The 26,574-nt window shown below is 28.4% G+C and overlaps 1 protein-coding gene across 8 annotated transcripts in view; it reads left to right on the top strand.

Annotated features, from left to right (window-relative positions):
• Positions 1 to 26,574, top strand: part of LOC111619713 (cleavage and polyadenylation specificity factor subunit 6-like) — a 63,765-nt gene that overhangs the window by 8,893 nt on the left and 28,298 nt on the right. For 5 of the 8 annotated variants that reach the window (XM_023361491.1, XM_023361492.1, XM_023361489.1 and 2 more), the window contains exon 3: positions 25,303 to 25,383. The exons of the other annotated variants lie outside the window; for them this stretch is intronic. In XM_023361491.1, the coding sequence (XP_023217259.1) occupies positions 25,303 to 25,383 (81 nt within the window). The remainder of the gene's footprint in view (positions 1 to 25,302; positions 25,384 to 26,574) is intronic. 8 annotated transcript variants of the gene reach the window in all.

Genomic DNA, 26,574 nt, shown 5'->3' with positions numbered 1-26,574 from the left:
TAAATGAAATAAAATATTTAGGAATATCATTCAATTGGAATTGTAATTTTCAACTGCACTTGAAGAATATAACTACAAAAATAAATACTTTAATAGATAACATTATTTATTTATGTGCAAATTTAAAACTTACGAATATAAAACTACAGATGAAACTATTTAACCGTCTGATTATCCCTTCAATATATAATCAAGCCTATTTGGGCAATAGACTTACTATACAATTTAGAAAAATTTCATGTTATTTACTTACGAAAATTATATAAAATGGAAAGAACTGTTCCTGGTTATGCAATTCGAGCTGAGACGAATAGATTCCACTTTTATCCGTTTTATTTAAAGAGAGTGATTAAATTCTGTTATAGATTAAAAAATTCTAACGAAGATAACATAAGATTCTTACATCAAATAATGCTAAATCAAAATAATAACTCAGAGAAAAGCAAAAATCTATGGCAAAATAAATTTAATAAATTATTACAACCTTTTGGTGTATCAAACAGATTATTTGATAATTCAGAAATGAATTGGCAATATGGATATTCTCTAATGATCGAATCAGCATTTTCTCAATCAATAATAATGGATCAAAACTTATTATATCATTCTGTATACCATCCATGGTACAGTACATCAACATTTTAAATATCTCATCTACTTTGAATATCATAACTGCTAATATCAGTATGAATATAAAAAGATTATTAATTCAATTAAGACATAATAAATATTCATCGTTTATCAATAATACTTATTTTGATTTTAATAAAGACAGATGTTATTGGTGTAATTCAAGTGACTATTCTTTACTAAGAGACTGTGAAGGACTAAAGAAATATCATCAAAAATATGAAATTAAAGAACTAATATATACAAAACAAAATCAAGACTTTAGAACTAAATTAAACAATCTTACGTTAAATCAAATGTATAAAATTGATGGTTTTTTTTTTAATCAAATCGCCAAAGAACTAAAAAATATGTGATAAATTAATAAAAATTAAAATATTGTTTTACTAATTATGTTACTTAAAGTAAAATATTTAAAAGAAAAATAATGAAAAAATTTACTACTAAAAGATTATTGTAATGTTATTGATGATCTTGAAGAAGATATATATTGAACAATTGTTAAATAACAAATGTATAATAATATGTTATTGGAAAAATACCCCCTGTAACAAGGCTTAGCCTTAATGAAAATAAAATATTTGATGATAATATTTTTGCAGAAATCATAGAGACCCTGATTACAGATATTTTGTAGCAGGCATGTTTCAGAAACTTCAAAAATGAGGATGTTGAGTGTTAAGCTACATTCTCTGCATAATCATTTAGATTTTTCCTCGGATAATCATTGACATCAGTGAGAAGAGGGAGAAAAATTTTATCAAGACATTAAAGAATTGTATCATCACTGTTGAGAACAGTGGGATGTAAATGTGATGGAGTATTTCTTCTGGTTGTTAAAAACAAATGGAATTTCTTCATTATTGAAGAGAAAATGTAGAAAACATGCTTTTATGCCATACAAATAATTTAATTTTTGTGTTACAGTACTTGGGTAAAGCTTTTTTTGCTGCCTGAAATACAAATGGTTCTTACAAGGAGAGGGTCAGATGTTCTGGGCTTCGATTTGAACAAAACTTGGCAAGTGTGTAGCCCATAATGCAAAACAGCTCCTTGTCCAAATAATAAGACATGCTTCTTAAGTATTTATGATAAATGAATCTCTGAAAATTGAGTGTTTAGCTTATAAGACTTTGGAAGTTTTGCGTTTCCTTGAAACAGCAGTAGCCAAGTGGACAAATAGTAGTGTTATGTAATTTTGTAAAATATATGTTCATTGTAACAATTCTGAATATTATAGTAATGATTATATTATAATAAATTAGCAAATACTGCAAAAGAAAACACAAACTTCTTACTGAATGTCTTTATATATGACACGTATTGAAATTACAGAAAAACCTAACATGATATAGGAAAAAATCATTATTTGATGATTAATTCTAGCACAACAACATGCTACTTTAGTCCATTAAAGTAAAATGTGGCAACTTTTTGCATTATATATACAGTTTAACCCGATTATAACGACATCGGATGTAACGACAACCCTAATATAACATCAAATTTTTATCGGTCCCACGATTTTACTATACTAGATAATGTTAAAAAACCCACTTGTAACGACATGAAACCCTGTTTTAACGTCATATTTGAAGCACTCTTAAATTTACAAAATTAAATTATAAATTTTATTTATCAAAGAAAATACTACGTGTTCAGTCAGAGTCCCTTCCTAGAATGATTGTGGGTGGTACTGTCACCATCTGATTCGGTGGGGTGAGACGCGCCACCCCTTTAAACGACGTGATAGTGGGTTAGTCTGCATAGCTCTCATACTCGTGTTGTAGTTTACAATCTAAAATAACTGACTTTTTTTAAGTGAATATTTTTATTGTTTTTTTTAATTGATATACATTAATTTAACCTAAAAGTGAAATATATTGGACTTCATGTCCATTGATAGATAAGCAAGAAACGAGAAAATTATCATCCAGGCGTTAAAACCGAAAGTGCCGCCATTATCGAAACTTGACAAATAAAAATTTCTTATAAAAAATAATTTTTGAAATTTTTAATTACATCGTTGTAAATTTAGACATAATAATGTAAATAAAGTTGATTTAAATATTTAGTTTGCACTTTTATACATACGATATTAAATTAATGAATTTTATAATAGATTCTTAAACAGACTTGATACTTTTATGGAACTGAAATTATGACCCCGCAGATAACGACACTCGGTTATAACGTCAAAAAATTGCCGGTCCCATGGATGACGTTATAAGCAGGTTAAACTGTATATATATGAATTAAACACATAAATAGGTCTTTTATGAATTTTAAACTTAGTTTTATTATATTTTTCTTAATGTCGATAATTTTTATTTTATTTTTAATTGAAATATTCTGTGCACAAAATATTTTAAGACAATATAACCAGATGTCTTTCACGTAAGTTTTGTCTTAAGAAATTTTTTGAAGACCTTATTTTACCATTTTGAAATCATAAATTTAGAACATCATTCAAGAATAGACTAAATATAATGGTTGTGGTAGAAACAATTTCATTGAATACAGGTATAATGTTTTAATGTAACACAGGATTTCCAATTGATATTAATCTGTTGAAAATGTTGACAACTTTAAATTAAAAGCAATTGCTTATTAAAATTCAATTTGGAAAAAAATTGGCTTTTAAAAAGTAATCTGCTTCTGCTTCAATTTTAAAATCATCTTCGCAAAGAGTTGTGTGACTTTCTGTATGAAAAAATACCTCGTAATTTAATAATTTATTCTGTAATTAGTGATTATTTCCGTAGCAAGAAGCTGGCCATAGTTATCTTTAAATGAAAAATATATAAAAATGCTAACAATAATATTGGCACACTTTTTATGTTGGTATCATTAGTGTTGAATTTATATTGTTAAATTTAGTATATTTTACTTTTATTTTCATAAGTATTATAAATATTTTTTGAAAAAAACATTATGAATTTATACTTTTGTATTAATTAAATAAAGTGATTAACTGTAAAATTAATTTCTACTTGACACAATTGTCTTAATATATATTTAATATTCTACTAAATTGCAATTTTTAAACAGTTTAGGTATTTATTTAGTATAAAAGCAATTTCTAAAGAAATTTAGGCATTTTCTTAATTAGTAAACAGCAATTTTATTAGGCAAATTAAAACAAAAATAGAAATTGTAATGTCATAACTTTAAATTTTGTCTGTTTTTCTTGTCATGTTCTAAATATATAATTTTTGGAGCAGTATTTTTTTTTAAACATTAAGTTCTATGTGATGTGAGAAGATATCTGTGTAGATTTTGTAGTACACTTTAAATGTTTGACATAATGTATACAGTATAACCTGTGTATTATGAGGTTCAGGGGACTAAAAAATTCACACTATAATAACGAGGTTTATATTAACCAAACTCAATTGAAACACGATGTTTCTGCTGCTCGGCAAATAATGACAAACTGCATTGCGTTCCCAAGCCATTCCAAGACTCAAATAAGCAATAACTAACTTAAATCACAGCTGTGTTTTATTCAAGATGGAATGGCACTATGCTGAAAATATTAGTAAAAACAGTTATCTAAATAAAGAGGAAAACAATATTTTTGAGAATGAGTACACAAAGAACAGTGTCTTTAGAATATTTCTACATAATGACTGATATTAAAACTGATTAGATTTTATAGGATAGAAGATTGGGTATTATAATACAAAATGTATAGCTTAAATAAATGTAGAACTTTATATATCATAAACGATATATTATGATTGAAAGAATGATTATTATTCTGAGATTATAAAAGTTAAATTAACCACACTATTTAGTATTAAAATCATTCACTTTAATAAATAAATTAAATAAGATTTGAATGAATTTGACATGTTTAACATGCAGTTGTTTGCTTTGGAACAAGAATGACATATTAACCTATCCCATGTTGAAATTATTCTCCATGGCATGTGCTGCCATGTTGAATTTTTGTCAATGTTAAGCCTAATGAAAATGTTTGTATAAATAATAATCGTGGCTATTGTATCATTAAAAATTATTTTTTATTTTGTACAAACAAAATAAATATATTGAAAAATGTAAAAACAAAAAAAAATTATATTTCAAAAGTTTGTTTTAATATAAAAATTATGGTGCGTAGCGACATCTATTATCAGAAATGTACTGATATTGTAACAAGATATATTGGATTTTACCTGGCGGGTCAAAGGTCACAACCCCAATATATGTCGAGAATAACACAGGATAGGTTAAAATGTACAAAGCTCTTGCGTGTCAAATGGAATTAATTCAAAGCGAGCAATCAAAATTTCAATTTAAAAGGCACTAAGAATTAAGATAAAATAGAAATATATATATATATATAATAAAAGATGCAAATCATGTAACTGGAAATCTGTACAGTGTAACTAGGCTTGTTTACAAGCTTTAACTGCCCATGAGTAAGGTTTCCCAAACAAACATCTATGATCAGATAGGATTTGCTCTTAAGTAGAGTAACATTCCAGTGTGGGTATATTCCTCTTCTAAAATGTATTTGGTAAGTTCAGTGCTGACGATGCCTTTGTGACAGGCTTTTGGTGTTTGCATAGCTGCTTTATTATTTGTCTTGAAGTTGCCTGAATGTAACAACAAGTAGAACTTTGGGCTGGATGGGAGATTGGAATACTATAAACTCTGGAATGTTCTAAAAGTTTGAGGTGTTCTGTCTGTAACTACTAATCTTAAAGTAAGGGAAGGTGCAATTGGTAGCAAATATCCATGCTACCAAAGAGCAGAGTTTTAAAATAACTTGCAATATATAAGGGATGGAGGATGTACTGTGCAAAAATTATAAGATGAGCTGTGTAGATATTAGAGAAGGGAATAAGGACATGTGGGCCTTACCATTTATGACTCCAACTTGTTCTCAGGATCCCTTACACTATTATTGCTAACCCAATTGATTAACTTTTGTGTAGAAAGTGTGATGTAGAAGTGAAAGTTCATTGTGTACAAAAGAGTTTATTGCCCTATGCTTATAGATTGGGGGATGATATGAGTTATAGTTGTGTAAACTAAAAGTCTGTATAATTTTGGTAAGCATGTTTAGTATTTTTTAAAAATGCATTTGAGAATGTGCTAGCATATATAGTTGCTCATACTCCATAGATTTAAATTTGTATTGGCATGTCAACAATATTCCAAACTTTAAATAAATGGGAAAAATTGCAGTTGTCAAATTATACAAACAGCATGAAAAGCTTCAGCTTTTACTTTTCTGGCTGTTTTATATAACAGAGAAAAAAATATGATAATCATTCAAAAATGACCCCTCCCAGATTTTTACATTTTTGAAATTCGGACCTTGAAACGTTAAGAAATGAAAAAAATTTGGGTGTAATTTCTGTACGTATGGACGTTAGTGTGTTCGGGAGGTTTGTTTATTAGGAGATTGATGCTATTAAATTTTGGTGGTTATAGGTTGGGGTGAGGAGATAAAGGGTGTCATATGTATCTTCAGTGGGGTCAGATTTAATGATGATTTTACTTACCGTGTTTCCCCGAAAATAAGACATCCGCAGAAAATAAGACCTAGCACAGATTTTGCTGAATTGCGAAATATAAGATCTCCCTCTGAAAGTAAGACCTAGCGAAGTTTATTTTTAGTCGTAACGGTCATCGACAGATGGTTGAAAGTGGCCGTTGGCTTTTTGAAAGTACAGCCACTGATTGGTCAGCAGACAATTACGCCACACGGCATGATTTGCATAAGACTATGGCTTGGGAATCACAGATTTGCATAACGTTACGGCTGGTGATGGCTAATTGGTTGGCCGGGAATCACGCCACATGACATTTGCATAGTGCTACGGTTCAGTAAGCACTAATTGGTCATCGAGTCCGATGTTGACGCTATAAAAAGGCGACAGTTCGACACATCGGATATACGTCACTCTCGTCTAAGTTCGACTTGGGAATTTTTTTGTTCAATAATAAATGTGAATTCTTCCTCCTGGAAAAATGCTATTAAATTTTGGTGGTTATAGGTTGGGGTGAGGAGATAAAGGGTGTCATATGTATCTTCAGTGGGGTCAGATTTAATGATGATTTTACTTATTAGCATTTACAATTTTTTTTATAAAACTCATCCCTACCCTCAAAATTAAGCTTTTTGCCATTTTATAATAATTATGCCATTTTATAATTGTTAAAAATATAAAAAGGTTTTAATAATAAAATATTGTAACATGCTACACATGCAGTTTTAAAAGTTAAGCAACTTGTTTCTGGATTTTAATTATTTTATGGATATATGAATGGCAAGAAGGTCAGTTTACAGCATCATAGAAAGGCTAGAAAGTGGCAAGACTGTTGCTAGATTCCAAGGAGTGGACAAAATTGAATGGGAGTGAAAAGGCAGTTGGAAATGTTAGACAGTTACTAAGAAAGATTGGAAGAAAGTTCAAGATATTTCATCATTATGTTAAAAATATATTAATTGAGTAAAATGTTGTCCTTTGGAAACGAAAGTTGGCTTTAAAATATCCCCCAGAAACATTCAAAAAATTACTAGGGCAATTTCAATTCTTCAAATGGATGATATTGATGATCAGTCATAATTTTACTTTTTGATGGAAGTGACTGCATTGGAAACAACAAGTACAATTATGATGATGTGATTGAGATTGATCCACAGGTATAATTATTAAATTTAAAAGCCATGCAGAATTTTCCCAGAAAGTGTTGGATTGGATAGAACCAGTCTAAAAGGAAGATCACAAACATTCATAACTCCATCTTACTGCCATATCAACAAAGTGTACGCAAAGGAGTGTATTAAGAAGAGCTGATTCCATTCCTCAAAAAATGCCACTTAGATGGTCTGTATATCTTCTGGTCAGACCTCACAGCTGTGCATTACACAACAGAGTTTGTGCTAGAGGAATATGGAGCCCATTACATCAGAAAAGACAATAGCATTGCAAATGTTCCTCAGCTGTGTCCAATTGAAATATTCTGGTACTGGTCAAAACAGGTGTTTTCTGCCGAAAATGAAGCAAAACTAAAACAGTGCATTTGGACCAAATCCTGTTAATTTAATCCCGAGCACTTTTGAATTAGCAATGGCATCAAGACTAAAATTAGAAAAGTTGCTAACTATGGACCAGATTCCATAATTTAGAGACAGAAGAAACTAATTTTTTAATCAAAAAAGACACAGTCTGCTCAAAATTTCTTTTTGAAACCACCATTTCTTCTGATCATGTGTTCCAGAACACCATCGACGACCGGACCGTAACTGGAAATCTGTACAGTGTAACTAGGCTTGTTTACAAGCTTTAACTGCCCATGAGTAAGGTTTCCCAAACAAACATCTATGATCAGATAGGATTTGCTCTTAAGTAGAGTAACATTCCAGTGTGGGTATATTCCTCTTCTAAAATGTATTTGGTAAGTTCAGTGCTGACGATGCCTTTGTGACAGGCTTTTGGTGTTTGCATAGCTGCTTTATTATTTGTCTTGAAGTTGCCTGAATGTAACAACAAGTAGAACTTTGGGCTGGATGGGAGATTGGAATACTATAAACTCTGGAATGTTCTAAAAGTTTGAGGTGTTCTGTCTGTAACTACTAATCTTAAAGTAAGGGAAGGTGCAATTGGTAGCAAATATCCATGCTACCAAAGAGCAGAGTTTTAAAATAACTTGCAATATATAAGGGATGGAGGATGTACTGTGCAAAAATTATAAGATGAGCTGTGTAGATATTAGAGAAGGGAATAAGGACATGTGGGCCTTACCATTTATGACTCCAACTTGTTCTCAGGATCCCTTACACTATTATTGCTAACCCAATTGATTAACTTTTGTGTAGAAAGTGTGATGTAGAAGTGAAAGTTCATTGTGTACAAAAGAGTTTATTGCCCTATGCTTATAGATTGGGGGATGATATGAGTTATAGTTGTGTAAACTAAAAGTCTGTATAATTTNTAAAAAAAATAAAAAAAAAACAGTTTACATGGAATTAGTTGAAGACTATTCGTCCAGTGCATCAAAACGCATTTTTGTTCAATTTAAATTTAGCAAATTTTTTAGTTAAACATTACAGTACAGCGCTGACAAAAAAGATAGGACATGCAAAGTTTTCTGCAATAAACTGATTGTGTTTTAACAAAATCTATTTATAATGTAATACAAAGATTGTGATCACTTTTATGCACGGTTCTGCAATAAATTACATTAAAAAAATTCAGAAATAACTATAATAAATCAAAGCTATCATTATGTGGTGATTTTAGTAATTATAATAAATTAATTTGACTTTCTGGAAGAAAAGAATAAGCCCAAAGTGGGAGTTGAAACCACGACTTCTGCTTACTGTGCAGATGCTTTGCCAGTTATATACTCCCTTGACTTCCTCTGATCTTTGCTTCCAGAACTATTAGATGTAACCATTCAGGTCACTCATGGCACCGAGTGGAGGCAACTTTAAGCATCCACGGCCCTCTCGTAATAATAAATATAGTACCACCACTTTTAATTATTTTAAACGTCAGATTTTTCATTTAATCTATGATGTGTTTCAAAATGATACTTAAAATAGCATTCCATGCAACCAGAGTAACTTGTTTTAGAGTTCTTGACATCGGCAAACTTCTTCAGCATAGACATTTTGGACTAAATTGCCTTATAGGTTTTTTATGGGGTTAAGTCCTTGCTTCTTTATGACCACTTTAGAACTTTAACATTCTTTAATTGAAACCACTGCATAGTTAGAAACATGACAGTGTGCATTGTCCTGTGGGAAGACCCAATTTGAGCCACTGATTTTACATCCAGTTGGCAAAAGATGATTTTCTGTCATCTCTTGTTGTTTGTGACCATTCAAACATCACCAATAAACACACTTTTTATTTTTCTGCCTGGACAAGCAAGCCCACACCATTATCACATTTCTTCCATTAGCTTTTGTTAAAAAACACATAGTTTCTTTTTGAAAATTATACTAATAGTAGCTGAAGCTATCTGGGAAATCTGTGTTAAACTTTTTCTCTTCATTGTAGACTATAGTCTTCTACTTTTTCACCCAGGACTTATGTTTTACAGAATCAAGGTAATCTTTATGTTGCAAAGACAGTGCTGGTTTTGGCTTCATTTATTGCCATTTAAGATGTGGACATCTATTCAAATAGTTGTTGACAGTTTGACGAGATGATGGAGTGCCGGTGGCTTGCTTGAGAGCATTTGGCAGAGATTTTTTGATTGCCGACCTTTGCCATTGAAAACTGTGACTATGATCTTACGTATTCGAGATCTTTGCTCTTCCAGGACTTTCCATCTTTCCATATTTGTTAGGATTTTTAAGAAAGACTGGCAGAACATTTAAAGAATTAAGTAACAAGTTTTTATTTATTATTATTATTTTTTTTAATATATGAATTCTATTATATGCTTTGTTTATCTTCATTATGATGAAATATTTATCAAAAATAGGAAAAAGAAAAATGAGCAGATCTAAGAACCTTATTCCATTCGTCATAAGTTAAAAATATCAAGATGGCAATAAAAGTATTTTAGTAAATTGATATATGTTCATTTCTAAATATATTACATTTAATTGATGTAGATAGAGAAGATAGTATGAAGATCAAAAATATATCACTGATTTGAAGCATTAAATGGTAGTTTTTTTTTTCTTCATAAGATTATATAAAAGGAAATTTATTAGTATTTTTTAAAAGAATTATCTGTGTTGTTGCTTATCAATTTACATATTAGATGTGAATTGTGGAACTTTTGTGTAAAATATAAGCTTTTTTTTTTTTTTTTTTTTGAACTATTTAAACAGTTAAATAAATTGTGTAGTTAAAAATGTGTATAAAATAAATAAAATTTAATTTATTAATTTCATTTAGCTTTTTTGAAATATATTTAAGGTAAATATTTACTTTTTTAAGAATTATTAATTTAGAACAGTTTTTTGGATGAATAATAAATTTAGATGTTTAAGTCAATGTTTGTTCAGAAGAAATATTAAAAGATTTTGATTAACATAAAATTATTCATGTTTATTTTTTAGTGGTTTCATAAATTTATTCACTCGTGTTAGCCGGTTTATCAGAAATAATTTATGATAGCTTTCAGATTTTTTTTTAAAAAAAATAGATAAAATTTAGTCTAAACGTTTGCTTTAATACCACTGAATAGAGTATTCCTCCTGATACAAAATACAATATGAAACAAAACTAGTTGTGTGTGAATTATTAAAATTTCACATACTTAGAATCTCATGATTTTATTGTTTTAGATATTTTTATCTCGAGTTTATAACATCCAAAATGAATCTTAAGGTAAATAATTATAAATATGAAAATAATGTTTTTTCAGGAAATTCCTTGCTTAATGGTTTCAAGATTTAACACAACATTTTTATAAAAAAATATGTAAATTATTAATTTGTACATTAAAGATTGAAGTATGAGGAAAAGTATAAATAATAAATAAAATAAAAAAAAAAACAGTTTACATGGAATTAGTTGAAGACTATTCGTCCAGTGCATCAAAACGCATTTTTGTTCAATTTAAATTTAGCAAATTTTTTAGTTAAACATTACAGTACAGCGCTGACAAAAAAGATAGGACATGCAAAGTTTTCTGCAATAAACTGATTGTGTTTTAACAAAATCTATTTATAATGTAATACAAAGATTGTGATCACTTTTATGCACGGTTCTGCAATAAATTACATTAAAAAAATTCAGAAATAACTATAATAAATCAAAGCTATCATTATGTGGTGATTTTAGTAATTATAATAAATTAATTTGACTTTCTGGAAGAAAAGAATAAGCCCAAAGTGGGAGTTGAAACCACGACTTCTGCTTACTGTGCAGATGCTTTGCCAGTTATATACTCCCTTGACTTCCTCTGATCTTTGCTTCCAGAACTATTAGATGTAACCATTCAGGTCACTCATGGCACCGAGTGGAGGCAACTTTAAGCATCCACGGCCCTCTCGTAATAATAAATATAGTACCACCACTTTTAATTATTTTAAACGTCAGATTTTTCATTTAATCTATGATGTGTTTCAAAATGATACTTAAAATAGCATTCCATGCAACCAGAGTAACTTGTTTTAGAGTTCTTGACATCGGCAAACTTCTTCAGCATAGACATTTTGGACTAAATTGCCTTATAGGTTTTTTATGGGGTTAAGTCCTTCTTTATGACCACTTTAGAACTTTAACATTCTTTAATTGAAACCACTGCATAGTTAGAAACATGACAGTGTGCATTGTCCTGTGGGAAGACCCAATTTGAGCCACTGATTTTACATCCAGTTGGCAAAAGATGATTTTCTGTCATCTCTTGTTGTTTGTGACCATTCAAACATCACCAATAAACACACTTTTTATTTTTCTGCCTGGACAAGCAAGCCCACACCATTATCACATTTCTTCCATTAGCTTTTGTTAAAAAACACATAGTTTCTTTTTGAAAATTATACTAATAGTAGCTGAAGCTATCTGGGAAATCTGTGTTAAACTTTTTCTCTTCATTGTAGACTATAGTCTTCTACTTTTTCACCCAGGACTTATGTTTTACAGAATCAAGGTAATCTTTATGTTGCAAAGACAGTGCTGGTTTTGGCTTCATTTATTGCCATTTAAGATGTGGACATCTATTCAAATAGTTGTTGACAGTTTGACGAGATGATGGAGTGCCGGTGGCTTGCTTGAGAGCATTTGGCAGAGATTTTTTGATTGCCGACCTTTGCCATTGAAAACTGTGACTATGATCTTACGTATTCGAGATCTTTGCTCTTCCAGGACTTTCCATCTTTCCATATTTGTTAGGATTTTTAAGAAAATCAGTAATAACATGATGTGATCTCCTAACTAAACACAAAATGGCTGCAATTGATGTGTCTTCTGACCTGTAAGCTGAGATTTATTCCCTTTTCTTCTCTGAAAGTTGTTTTCCTGGTTCCATCTTGAATTAGTTAAACAATCGCATTATTCTACTCAACATAAATCTTTTTAGAACCCAAGTAACATATGTAGAAAGCCATTTATATGAAACTTGCCTTTGTCAGAATATTTCTGTTTAATAGGAAAGTGTTCTGTTTTTTTTTTTTTTTTTTTTGCCATTTACAAACTCAATTTTTTAAGAATATTTTACATTTTCCTAGTTTCATAATGATATAAAATAAATAAAATTTAATTTATTAATTTCATTTAGCTTTTTTGAAATATATTTAAGGTAAATATTTACTTTTTTAAGAATTATTAATTTAGAACAGTTTTTTGGATGAATAATAAATTTAGATGTTTAAGTCAATGTTTGTTCAGAAGAAATATTAAAAGATTTTGATTAACATAAAATTATTCATGTTTATTTTTTAGTGGTTTCATAAATTTATTCACTCGTGTTAGCCGGTTTATCAGAAATAATTTATGATAGCTTTCAGATTTTTTTTTAAAAAAAATAGATAAAATTTAGTCTAAACGTTTGCTTTAATACCACTGAATAGAGTATTCCTCCTGATACAAAATACAATATGAAACAAAACTAGTTGTGTGTGAATTATTAAAATTTCACATACTTAGAATCTCATGATTTTATTGTTTTAGATATTTTTATCTCGAGTTTATAACATCCAAAATGAATCTTAAGGTAAATAATTATAAATATGAAAATAATGTTTTTTCAGGAAATTCCTTGCTTAATGGTTTCAAGATTTAACACAACATTTTTATAAAAAAATATGTAAATTATTAATTTGTACATTANGTTATAGTTTTACAATAAATATTAAATTTACTATATTTTAAATCATCTGTAGTATTGCTTAATTATATTTATCAGTTTTTACTATATAAATGGCTGTTGTTTAAAGCATATCAAAAGAAAAAAATGTTATTTCATTTTGTTTGAAAATATTAAGCATGTAATTGGTTTTCAATATTCATGGTGTTTTTGCCTGTAGGCTGTAGATATTTTTAGAAGATTTAAGTTTAGAATTTTCTATTAATCTTTGATAGTAAATATAATTATAGTCCAAATTATAATTATATATACATTACTATGTATAATTATTAGATAAGAATAACAGTGTCAATGATACAAGCATAAATGAACTCGAACACAGAAATAAGAGTATTTTTGCCTTTGTTACTTGGGCATCTTCAGCTTAGAACAGATATTAATGGCAGAACAATAGAATATATTTTTATTTTTAAGTAAGATAAAAATGTATTTTATTATAGTTTTTCTTTTAAACCTAAAATATATTCTCAAGGTCTGTATTCTAAATAGAATGGGCAACATAAACAATAACCCGACTTATTTGTGTTGCCAGACAATCTGCCCGATTATCTGTCAGGCTATTGTTAAAGTTAGTAAATAATTAAATACAAATCAGTTTGACTAGAGGTAGACAGTTGATTTGTACTTAACTATTTTATGATTGGAAATTATTTTAAACTTATTTTATTGAAATGTGTTTTAAAATAATTGCTTTTAAAAATAACAGATAACAAAAATGCTTCTCTCTTCCTTGTTCTTAGCTTGTATTGGTTTTAATTAAATATTTACAGCACTTTTAGTTTACAAACTAAGTTAATCTGCTAACAGCAAAGTTGATCTTCATTGTTTTACTGTTTTATTCATGAAATTTATATATATATATTTCAATTATGAATGTTAATTCAATTTTATTTTATTTTTCTGTTAGAGAGATGATATTTTTATAGTTAATGTGTCTAGTTGTTTATCAATTATAATTCTGTTAGGTTGTGGAATGAATTCTTTTGCATTCTTTAATTCAAAAAGAAATGTGTTAATAATTGTGTGTGATGTTTTCTAGTCTAAACAAAAGATTTTATGAAAAGTTGAGCTGCTGTTGAATTTTATCATATTTTTAAAATTTAAAACAAGACTGAGTGAAAGAATAAATTTTATTTATCCATGTAAAATCTTTGTAAAAATAAAATTTTATAGTATCAGCATTGCATTTGCTAGGATCTATTCTAAATACTGGAAAAATCATTCCTTTGAGTACAATTCTGGTCTCATTTTACATTCCGACAAACATTTTTGTCTCCTTTGATAAACCCAATTCGAGTTTGTCAACAATTCTAAATATTGACTCGAAGCAGAGTTATCGAAGGAGCCAAAAATGTTTTTCAGAAAGAAAAATGAGACCAGAATTATACTCAAAGGTGTGTTTTTTTCAAGTATTTAAATGTCATTCTAGCTTGGATTACATTAAATTCAGTTTATATTCTTAGTAATTGTCATAAGTTTATTTGTTTCTAAGATGTAGAAAGACATAGTAAATTTTTTCTTCTAAAATCTCTGATGTGAGATTTTGTAAATTTGTTTCAATAACTTTTTATCTTCACAATTTTTCCAAAAGTAACTTACTTGAAAGAACCAGGGAGAAAGTACAGATTAATATGTCAAAGCTGCTTCTATTTCTCTTTAGATCAAAATTTTACAATTCTTTTAAATTCAAAATGGAACACAGTTCATAATGTTCTTCTATACAATTAATCATACAAGAAAAATTATAAAAATATTCTATAAAAAAGCGAAATTAGATTTTAAAAAAGAAATTCCTTCATTCTAGAAGTTATTAGTCGTATTGGATTATGAACTATATCTGGCATTTTACATTACAGTATACCAATGATACACCAACATGTCATTCATATAACATTCTTATACATAGCTTATAAAGAAGAATTTGTATAAAGCACATCATAATGTAACAGTGCGTAATTATTTACTAATCTATAGTTAAAGTTAGTTAATTTATTTAAAAGATATTGAATGCTTTATCAGTAACAGCAATAACTAAACCGTATGCTTTATTGAAGCACCTACATAAAATAATTGGTTAATTACTATTCAGATGTTTTCAAAAGCATTTCAGTGTTAATCATTAATTTTCCTATTATTTTATGTCAGTACTTGAATAAAACATGTAATTTTGTTACTAAACTTAATTTGTATTATTGTAATTAGTAATGGTTCTATGCATGAAATATTTCAGTCATAATCTTTTAAAAATAATAATTTTTTAAATTTATAGATTTGGACACGTAGGAACTAAACAAATTATAAAATAGTATGTCTATTAGATATTATTACTGTTTCAATTAATATTTGAATATTAATTTAAAAAATGATAGTATTTAATAGATACTTCTGGCTGTGCTTGCATATTTAATAAAGGTTTATAAAAAAAAAACTGAAAACATTTATGCTTTCAGTTCTCTTATTTATTATGATGTGTGATATTTTTTATAAGTTAAAATACTGTATACTGTAAATATGTAATGAATTATTGTCAGTTTTAACTGCAAAACTTTGAGAATATGATGTATCGATCAAACAAAGAGTATGCTGCAGATTTAATTAACCCAAATTATTTGATTAAATAATTATTTTTAATAATAACAACTAAAGTGATGTCTTAAGATATTTTAACATTAAAAAAAATAATAATAACCAAAGGAAATATTTATTGATTTTTAATTATTAGTAAGATAATATAACATTGTAAAAAATTATTACATAAAATAATGTTGTGACTTAAGATGTCAGTTTAGAAATGATTTATAATTTATTGTGAATGGTAATGTGGATTTAGCATTTAGAGTCTTTATTATATAACATTTTAAAATAATATTTTTGTATTTTTTTTATTTTTATGGTGAATTTACAATCACCATAAAAATATAACACCAGAATATAACGTGAACGGCATGCGCACATTTTTGACTCGTGTATAAAGTCTATTTAAATAAACATAGATTAAAAATCAATGATTGCATTAATAATTTATTATATAATAATAATTTAAGTTTTGATTGTACTGATTAAAATTTGTTAATTTTATTATTATTATTATTATTTCTATCCTATTAAAATAGGAAGAATAATCTTTGAGGTGTGTAAGATTTATTTATAAGAAATATATGATATTCCAGGATTGGTAAAAAATTTTTTATTGTATCAATTTAATAAATTTTATGTCTTATTTAATTAGTTAATTTTAAACCTTTATATATATATAATATATTTTCTCTTAAATATATTTTATTATATCATTTGATCACTTGAATTGTTGATTTTATGACATAGCTTAACTTCTCTTCATTTTTAATTAATCAATTAATGTAAATTTATTATTTTCAGTTCTATTCTTTTAAGAATTTTGTATATATTTCAATCATCAATATTAAAACTGAAATCATGTTTGAATAGGTTTGATGCTTAAGAAATTTTAAAATTGCCACATGGATTTTGATGGTAACTGGTTTTGAAGTTAAATCGTAAAATATATTAATCCATTTGATTACATTCAATCATATAAAACACTAAGAATCCATAAAATTTAAACTGTTTTCACATGTTTAAGGGATTAAATGTTGTTAGAAAACTACTGGCAAACAGTCAAAAGTTCATTTACTGTATATGCAATTTTGAAGACCGTTCACATATATAAGTAACAGAGAAGAAAGAGGATGGTACGAAGAACATCAATGCCTTAGATAGACGGAACTGCAGTTTATTCGATAAGATCATACTTCCAATTTCTATACTTTAGTACACTTATAACTAAAAAGACTTACATATTCTGAAACTGAGCCTTTACAGCTTTGGTGCACTTGCCTAATATGTGGTCCATCGGCATTTTTTATTATTGCTTTGTATCTTCGAGGCATGCTGTTAATTAGTTTTTCTGCATGTTTGGGTGATAAACTGTGTCATATTTTTCAAATTTGTTTGCACAACTCCATGAGAATGAATGTATTTTTTTATGCATTTGAAACTTTATCAGTGCTCAAACATTTTCAGTCAAGTTTTTATTTGGCAAAAATGCCAACCAATTCAGTGTAGTGATTTCTTTTTATGCTTTCCATTCTTAATAAAAGATGTCTGTATTTGAGTCATTATCCTGTAGTTTTCAAGAGGATCTAAAAAAAGTGCTGCATTAAGTTAATGCAGCATTTTTCTTAGATCTTCTTCATTTTCACTACATTTAAATATTCAGTAAAGAGACTTAATGATGCAAATTCATGTTATGAGAAACACTCCTTACATATGCCTTAACAGGATGTTTTACTGTTCTTTGGATTAATCTATCAATTGAAGTTGACCAAGCATTCTTCACAGTACTCCATGCCTAGAATGAGGATTCATCAGTAAAATTTACATTGGCCTTATCTCTCTTAATATATTCTTGAGCTCATGTAAGATATTTCTGAATTTGTTTTTCTAAAAGTGAGACACTTAATGGACATCACAATGGAAAACTATTGAGGTGTGAAATGTTTTCTGTGTTCAGAGCATGTTTGATCGGTGAACATTCACAGCAGAGACATCATTCTGCTCCTCCATGGTCTTGGCAGAATTGCTAAATGAATTTGATTGGGAGGTGCTTGATAGTACAGACTTGAGACCTTGCAATTTTTACCTTTTCAATTGTCTGAATAAATACCTCAAAGGATATTGCTGTGTTGGATGCAGAAGTGATGGCTACTGTGACAAATTGGTTTGATTCCCAGAGAAAGAATTTCTATGATGGAATTCATTACCTAGTTTCTTAGTGGAACATGTGCCTTAACAGACATGGAGAGTATTTGTAAATATCTCTTGTGATAAAGTTTCTATTGGCAAATGTATCTTTTAATTTGATTGCACTTTCTATATTTACTTTGCTCAGTTGACATTGTATGATGTTTGTGCCAATGCCCATCTTCCTTTTGCACAATATATATATATATTATAATCAACAATTGCCAAAATATTTGTTGGATTATTATATTAACTCATTGGGCTTTGCGATATGTATTGTATGTAAATATATGTATTGTTTCTGCTACAACGTAAGGCAAGGGTTGTTTGGAAGATTTATATGATCACTTCATTTTCCCATTTCGTAGTTTTGCATGTTGAACTGTGATCTGACAAATTACCTACATTTTTGTTTTTTCTTCTTTGTCACAGCAATTTACCAATTCTTCTTACAAAAGTTATGCTCTTTTTCAAGTATCTTGCAACCAATACATAAGACATTTTCAGCTCCTTTTCATGTTTATATGAAAACAGTGACATTTATTTAACCTTGACTCATTTTAGTTTAAGCTTGTTACTCTAATGAATAAACATAGAATTGATATGTATTGAATATTACATACGAGACTATGCTTATTCTGTTGAAAGTAATTGAAAACTTCAAACATCTGTACATTTTTAACAAATTTGTTTACACTTGTAAAACTAATTGTAAGCATCCAGAATTACTGACAACTGACTGACACCTTATCATATGTTTATTTCATATTTTATGATCTGAATCATTTCAACTTTGTTAAGTGATAAAACGCTTCATCTTTAATGAATTCATGTCTTTTAATGATTTTTGATAGTACTAGTATTACTTGTATTAATGAATAATAACTTTCGACAAAGGATTTATGGACTTTTTGTGAAACACTATCATTACATTCTTAATTTAACAAAAATGTATAATACAGTACAAGGTAGTGATTATTTTGTTTGTTTACATATATACTGTGTGTGTGTGTGTGTGAACAAGGTCTGTCCAGAAAGTTTATGAACTTTGTAAATAGAAGTTGTTTTAATTTACCTAGAAGCTAGTCAGTTTTGTGCCCTTTGAAGTAATCCTGTTCTGAATCTGTACCGAATTCAGCATTTCTGCCATGAAAAGAGTGCTTCTTTTGGGATGATGTGCAGTTCCACAAGCAAATTTTCCTTAATGGCAGCAATGGGTTCAAAATGGTAACATTTGAGAGCCAATTTTAATTTGGGAAACAAAAGGAAGCCTGCTGGGATTTAGTCCAGTGAATTTGGAGGTTGGAGAACAAGTGGTGTCAAGTCCGTTTCAAAATTATAAACACACAACAACTTTTTCGATAACAAAAACATTACTATTATTAATGTATTTATTATATTAGTATGTTGTTTTACAACATCAGTTTAAACATTTTCTGAAATTTTTAGAGCTATCTGACAATTAGAAAAAAAAATTATCAAAGATTTTCAATTTTTGATTGTTTCAAAAGTATAAACACAGGTTTAATCAATATAAACACAGGTGCTTAAAAAATGATTTGTGATGTCTCAATATTTTGTAGGTCCATCATTTGATTTAATTAATTCAAATACTATATTGGACATACATCTTACTAGTTTTTGAAGTTGTTCTTGTTTAATATTTTCACAACAATCTATGAAAGCTAATTTCAGTTCATTTACAATGTTGTATTCTCTGTTTTGGCCATAAAAAAGGTGACTTATAATGCCCCAAACATTCTCTATTGGATTCATATCAGGGCTTTATGATGGCCAATCAATTACATTATTTTTCAGTAAACCAATTTTTAGTTGACTTTGATGCATAAATGGCAGCATTATCCTGTTGGAATTGCCAGTTTTCTCACCATATAAGTGATCCAAAAGTTATTAAATTTTGATACAACAATTCTTGATACTTTTCTGAATTCATTCTACCTTCTATATATACAATGTTTGTTTTACCCCTCCATCCAAATCCTGCTCACACCATCACAGATTCCCACTGTGCTTTCTGCTCATTCTGACTTTTTCATTCTTCCTCAAATCATGCCAATAGTGGTAGTAACTGTCAGCTCCATCCAAATTCCATTTTTTTCATCTGAAAAGACTATTTGGGTCCACTCGTTTCCATGTCATCTTGTCTATGGTCCACTTTAATCTAGCTGTTTTGTGCAATTGTGTTAATTTCAGTTTGGCAGCCATTTTTGTAAATTTGACATTTTTATGATTATGCGTACATCTCCATACAGTTCCTGGTGAAACTGAAATTGGCAATATTGATGCTGATTCTCTGACAGACAACTTGTTGGCTGTCAGTAGTCAAAAAAACCTTTCTTTCATTTCTAGGTGTAAGGAGTTTAGTCCTTCCACATCGCTTATTTTTGTCATAATTTTTATCCGAAGTTAATACATTTCTCACAGCACATGTAGATCGATTTACAGCTGCCGAAATTTGTCTTAGAGATTGTCCTGATGCTTTTAGTTGGTAAATTTCACATATATCCAACTCTGTTAGTGTATTCCACAAGGCATTGTTTTAAATCATAAAAAAACTATTTAAAATTGGCCGTATATTTGTAATAATAAACGATACTATCCTCTGGTGACAACTAATTAAACCAATAATTAATTAAAAACTTATCTTGCTAATTTTATGCACCTGTGGTTTATACTTTTGAAACAATCAAAAATTGAAAATCTTTGATAATTTTTTTCTAATTGTCAGATAGCTCTAAAAATTTCAGAAAATGTATAAATTAATGTTGTAAACAACATATTAATATAATAAGTACATTACTATTGTTAATGTTTTTGTTATTGAAAAAAGTTGGGTGTGTTTATAATTTTGAAACGGACTGTGTGTTATCATCAGTGTTGTGTGGACAAGAGCGTTGTCACAATGCTGTTCTCTCCAAGCAGTTGGTCTTTCCTTCCCCTCTGCTTCATGAAGACATTTCATCACCTCTAGATGGTATTTCTTATTTACTGTTTTCCCTTCTGGAAGAAATTCCTGTTGAATGATACCATCAGAATCAAACAAAAAAGTGAACCAGACCTCCACACTCGACTGAACTTGTCATACCTTGTTTGAGTCATGGTAAGAATTTTCCCACCTACTGTGATGACTAACATCTTGTTTCCACATCATACTCACAGAAAAGCGATTTTCAACTGGTGTGCAATGAAAATTTTTGAAGGTTATTAAATAAATTATTTTCAAAAGAAACCCAAGGAACAATAAGGGTATATGTCAAAATTAAAACCTTCTTAAATTGTCTGTACAAGTTTTTCTTTCATTGTTATAATAAATAAATATATACATAATGTAGTAAAAAAATATATATTCATAAGCAAAATTATATGTGCATGACACTGGGTTATTTCATTTAAAATGAAATTTTCGTTAAATCAAAACTTATCTATAATTGTATATATAATCTAATATACTTAGTTCATATTATTAGAAATGGCAGGACATTGGGCAGGTTTCCAAAGGCAATAATCATGCCACTTTTAAATACAAATCAAGACTTAATTTTAATCGCTTTTCTTATGTAAATGAAAGTTATTTATTCAAATAACTATTGTTGTAACCTGCTGTTATTTTAAGGAACAACAATGCTGTTTTATTTAATTTGCAAAAACTATAGACATTAAGAATTAGGTTAAGTGGCAAGTAATATGGTGATAGAATGTTTACAAAGTCAACTTTAAATCACATAATTTTTTTCTGAGGAAATTTAATTATAGGTTCAAATGCATCGTGAGATAAAGATTGAAAAACACATCTCCAGTTATGATGATTTTCGTGAAATTTTTATCAGACCTAGCCTGTCCCTGAACTCTTCACTCAATTACACTCATGGAAAGAAAATTGCAGAACACAATCAGCACGCAATTGTACAAACATAACATAACACAACAACAACAAGTAAAGATAGACAAACTCCTTTCGGCAGATAGTACAACAAACTTTCCAATAAAGACCTATGCAAGCTGCACTCAGATTCAATTATTGGTTGATGTAATTTAAAAAGTTCTCAAATTTTCTGGACAGACTTTGTATACATGTATGAGTATTTTTCATCTGCAGGAATTAAGATTAGAAAACGATTATTAATTTCTAATTTAGATAATTTAGAATTAAATACAGTAGACACTCCCTTATCCAGAATGATAAAAGGCAACCAAAAATTTTCTAAAATATTGTATACTCTGAATCTTATCTTTTCTTACTGCATTGTGTGTATTTTTTAAGTAAGGTTGCCTTGAAATTTATAGAAGAGCACAATGCATCAACCATTGCTGACATGATGATGATGAGGCATTGGCATATGTAGCAGTTCATCAGCAAATTGTGAAGAACAAAATAAACAACTTTAACACAATAATTTGAAAATTAATTATAATTGTCAAAGTCAAATATTTCTTATCCATACAGTAGGCATAAATGTTAGTCTTATCTAAAAATTATCACACACCCTTATCTGGATTTTTCTAATATCCAGATCACTCTTGTCCACATTAGTTCATGTGTGGGAAAGTCTTTGTTTTATAAGAATTTTATATTCTAATCTAAACTAATATAAATTCATATTTAGTAACTAATTTTTAACTTTCAAACGGATTCTTAAATGATGATATTTTTCTTTAATCAAACCTAAGATGATAATATAACAATACAGTTATATAATCAAATATTTTGGTAATTGATGTAATAAATTTATGCCAAAAATGCTACTGATATTTTCTCATATTCTGTTAATAATTTTGCTAATTCTTTTATTTCAGTTGTTATATCAGATATTTATTATCCTGGCAGTAGGCATGCTATTCTTCCTTATGTACTGAGTCACGTAGGGTGAGAGATCACTCCATGTTAAAAAAATGAAATGGAAACAATACAAAAGATCTGTGTTTGCTTAGTAAATAACATACTTTAATGTATATAGGCATAAATGTAGCATTTAAAAGAAACACTTACATACTTAGTAATAAAGCATTTATTTAACATAGCTCATGTGGTGCATGCACATGTACTTCATATGTTTTACACACAGGTTTTTACAGTTTATGAAATGATTTGGTTTGGAGTTGGTTTTTTCCATCATTTAGTTTTCCCTTCTTTACTAAATAACTGCTTCCATTTGCATTTCCATTTAATCTATATTTTAGATGGCTATAATTATAAATCTGTTAAATTCTTTAATTTCTTGTTATTACATAGTCATATTTTATGTTAAGTAAACATAATAGAAAACCCATGTTTGTGTAGATTGCAAGTAGACAGACAAAATAAACCTTTTTTGTAAATTGAGGAATTCACTGACTGTTTAATAAATAAATTTTAACAGTATATTTAAGTTTCGCTGAGTTAGTCTAGATGTAGTTTGACTCTGGATGATTTACAGTTATTATCAACAATAAATTTGTATGTTTTATATTCTAATAGAGTATTGTCATATTGACTTTTTTAACTCTAAGCTCTCAAAAAATTTTTTTCTATGTACCTGGAGATGAAATTTTTTACCCCTCAGTCTACAAGGAGAAATTGTATAGCAAAACCAGTCAAACAATTCTCTCTTTGGCCTATTTAATCTGATGTATTAAGACTATTTTGACGTATCTCCTGTTTAAAGTTGCTTTTCTAAACAATTAAATTTCTTTCTGTTAGAGAACTTTATAAGATCATCTTTTGTTGATAAAATTACTTTTTCAAATGTAAAGTATGACCTATATATTATAAGAGGAAAATATTTTAGTCTGTCACTTGCTTACTCACCTTAGCTATGAAATTTATTTTATTAACACACTGAGTGACATGATATCCTGGTGTGTCACACTGAACTTTCCATAGTTTGCCACATATACTGCTAGCACGTCACACTACGTTTTAATTTATATTACAATTATTCTCATAAATTTGGATAGTTTTGTTAGCTTTTCCAGCCATGTACTACATGTCTGATTTTTGGTTTCAAATACATATCCTAACACAAGTTTTGTGTATTATAAGAACTAAATCTTTTCATTATATATTGGTCAAAGTAACGATTATAGCCTTTATACTTTGACATAATTTACCTAAGTTCTGTACTGTAGAATAACAAATCCAAAACTTTCTTACACAGACTTGTTTTAACGAGAAAGTATTTAAAACCCAAATTTAGTATGTAATTATAAAATAAATTTATTCTCCTTGTTTATATAAAAATACTATTTAATCTATGTAAATAATATAAATAGAATATGAGTAATTATAATTAATTTAAATTTAATTTGTTGTTTATAACATAAAATATATGGTATTGTGTGTCTTTACCTCATAAAAAGTTTAGTTGTAACAACAAATTACTTTATAAGTTTTACTAATATAATTTTAAATTAATTTTTCTCTCTCTTTAAATATGTGCAACGAAGAAAATTAAATTTTTTTTTACGAGGAGCAGAAATATATATTAGCAATATTTCATGTTGATAGTTTTTATTTCTGTATTGATTTATATGAATTAATTGTGTTTTTATAGTGCATCGGCTGGAAAATGAGCTCGGGCCGTCAGTGGCGGATGAGCATTCTCACACTGAACCACCGATGCATCGTACCGTGACGATTTTTCAATTTTGTTTCTCATAAAACTTAACCTTTATTAACGTACAAAATTTTATTTAATTGCATTACAGATCTTAAAATAACTGTAACTAGAACAATTATTTTCCAGGAATTACAATAAAAGTAACTTGATTTTTGTCAGTAATACTGTTTGATGTAAATTAATTTTTTTTTTTTTTTTTGAAAACATGTAGTAATTCTGTAATTTCAGAATGATATCTACAATTATTATATGTGAATATTTCTAATAATGTCTGAGAGAAACTGTTTTAACGTAATTGAGTTAAATTAATTAGTCCAAAATTTGGGTATTTGATAAAAACGGCCAATCTTTCGATATTGTTTTTGATTTAAAACTATTACTTACCGGCATGTTGCTATTTCTGAAAATTGACTTTTGATAATTTGTTTCAGATTCTCAATTTTATTTTCTCACAATTTTTATTATATAATTAATATTTTTATCGTCTTATTCGCAGTGTCTCATCCTCCACCACAACCACCTGTAGGCCCCCCTCTTTCACAGGGTGGTGCACCACCAGGCAGACCACCTCCAATTGGTGAGGAAATGCTCTTTATAATTTGTTGTTTTAATCTCAAAAAGCCTGGAATATTATATATTTTATTTAATAAATAAATTTCAATAAATTATCTGTATCCAACTAAGTTATTTAACAGAGTATATTGATTTTTAATGTAGAGAATAAAATATGTATATTGTCTTGCTTTGTATTTTGTGTGATATAATGTTTGTCAGGTTAGAGATTAGAGTTTATTTTAAGGAAATTTCAGACAGGAATTGATTTTACAGATTACCATTTTGGCCTTTTTTTTTTTTTTTTTTCTTCTATTCCTGCCACGGTTGATAAAATTTGGCATATTTGAGGTAAGAACCAAGGAGGGTTCTACCTGAAAATTTTACAGCGGAAGAATTTGAAGTTTGCCAACTTTTGTAGATTAGAGCCAAATTTTTACACCAAAAGTTTGTCTCTAGGCCCCTGCTGCTCATCAAATGGCAAATTCTCTGTTAACAGAAAGATGATTGTCCAAATCACAGGTTAAACTGAAAAAAATTCGTATAGAACCCTCTGATTCTCATCTCATGATATTAAGATTATTCTAAATCTTCCCAAAACTGATTATATACTATCAAATAACACCAACAAAACATTTTGATGGTGTTGTTTAATTAAGATTATTTATATAAATTTTAAATTGATGTTTATGAACTCATAACATATTTTTTATATAAGTTTAATCTAAAATTCTTAATCTAAAGCATGAATTATTTATAATGATATAAATGCTTAATCTAAGCTGTATGGCAAAATCAAGAATTAATAAACGTATAATAATATACCCAAACTCCAAATCCAGAAATAAAATGCTGGACAAACGTTTTCGGTGGTCTTAAGACTACTAAAATGTTGGTTCAGCATTGTAAATATTTCATTTTGTTGCTGAAGTTTGGGTGTGTTACAAAAGTTCAAGAATTAAAGTGTTGTTTTTGTTAATCTATAAGTAAAATCATTTGTCTGATTTGAAATTTCTACTGCTTTTCTTTAAAAAAAGTTGAATTAACCTAACAAACATTACAAATAATGCCCATCAGGAAGATTTTTCGTTTTTAGATATCTCTAAAGTTCAATTAATTTAAATTGTTTAATCACTGAATTTACTAACAAATGATAACAAACTTATAGTAGTAGTATTGAATTTATATTGTTGTAAATAAATTTGTTCTGTAATTT

This window comes from Centruroides sculpturatus, unplaced genomic scaffold, assembly GCF_000671375.1.
Source record: "Centruroides sculpturatus isolate CEXI.00-Female unplaced genomic scaffold, Cexi_2.0 scaffold141, whole genome shotgun sequence".
NCBI classification, from domain to species: domain Eukaryota; kingdom Metazoa; phylum Arthropoda; class Arachnida; order Scorpiones; family Buthidae; genus Centruroides; species Centruroides sculpturatus.
Note: the sequence above shows the minus strand (reverse complement) of the source record. Positions and strands in the feature narration are given on the sequence as shown.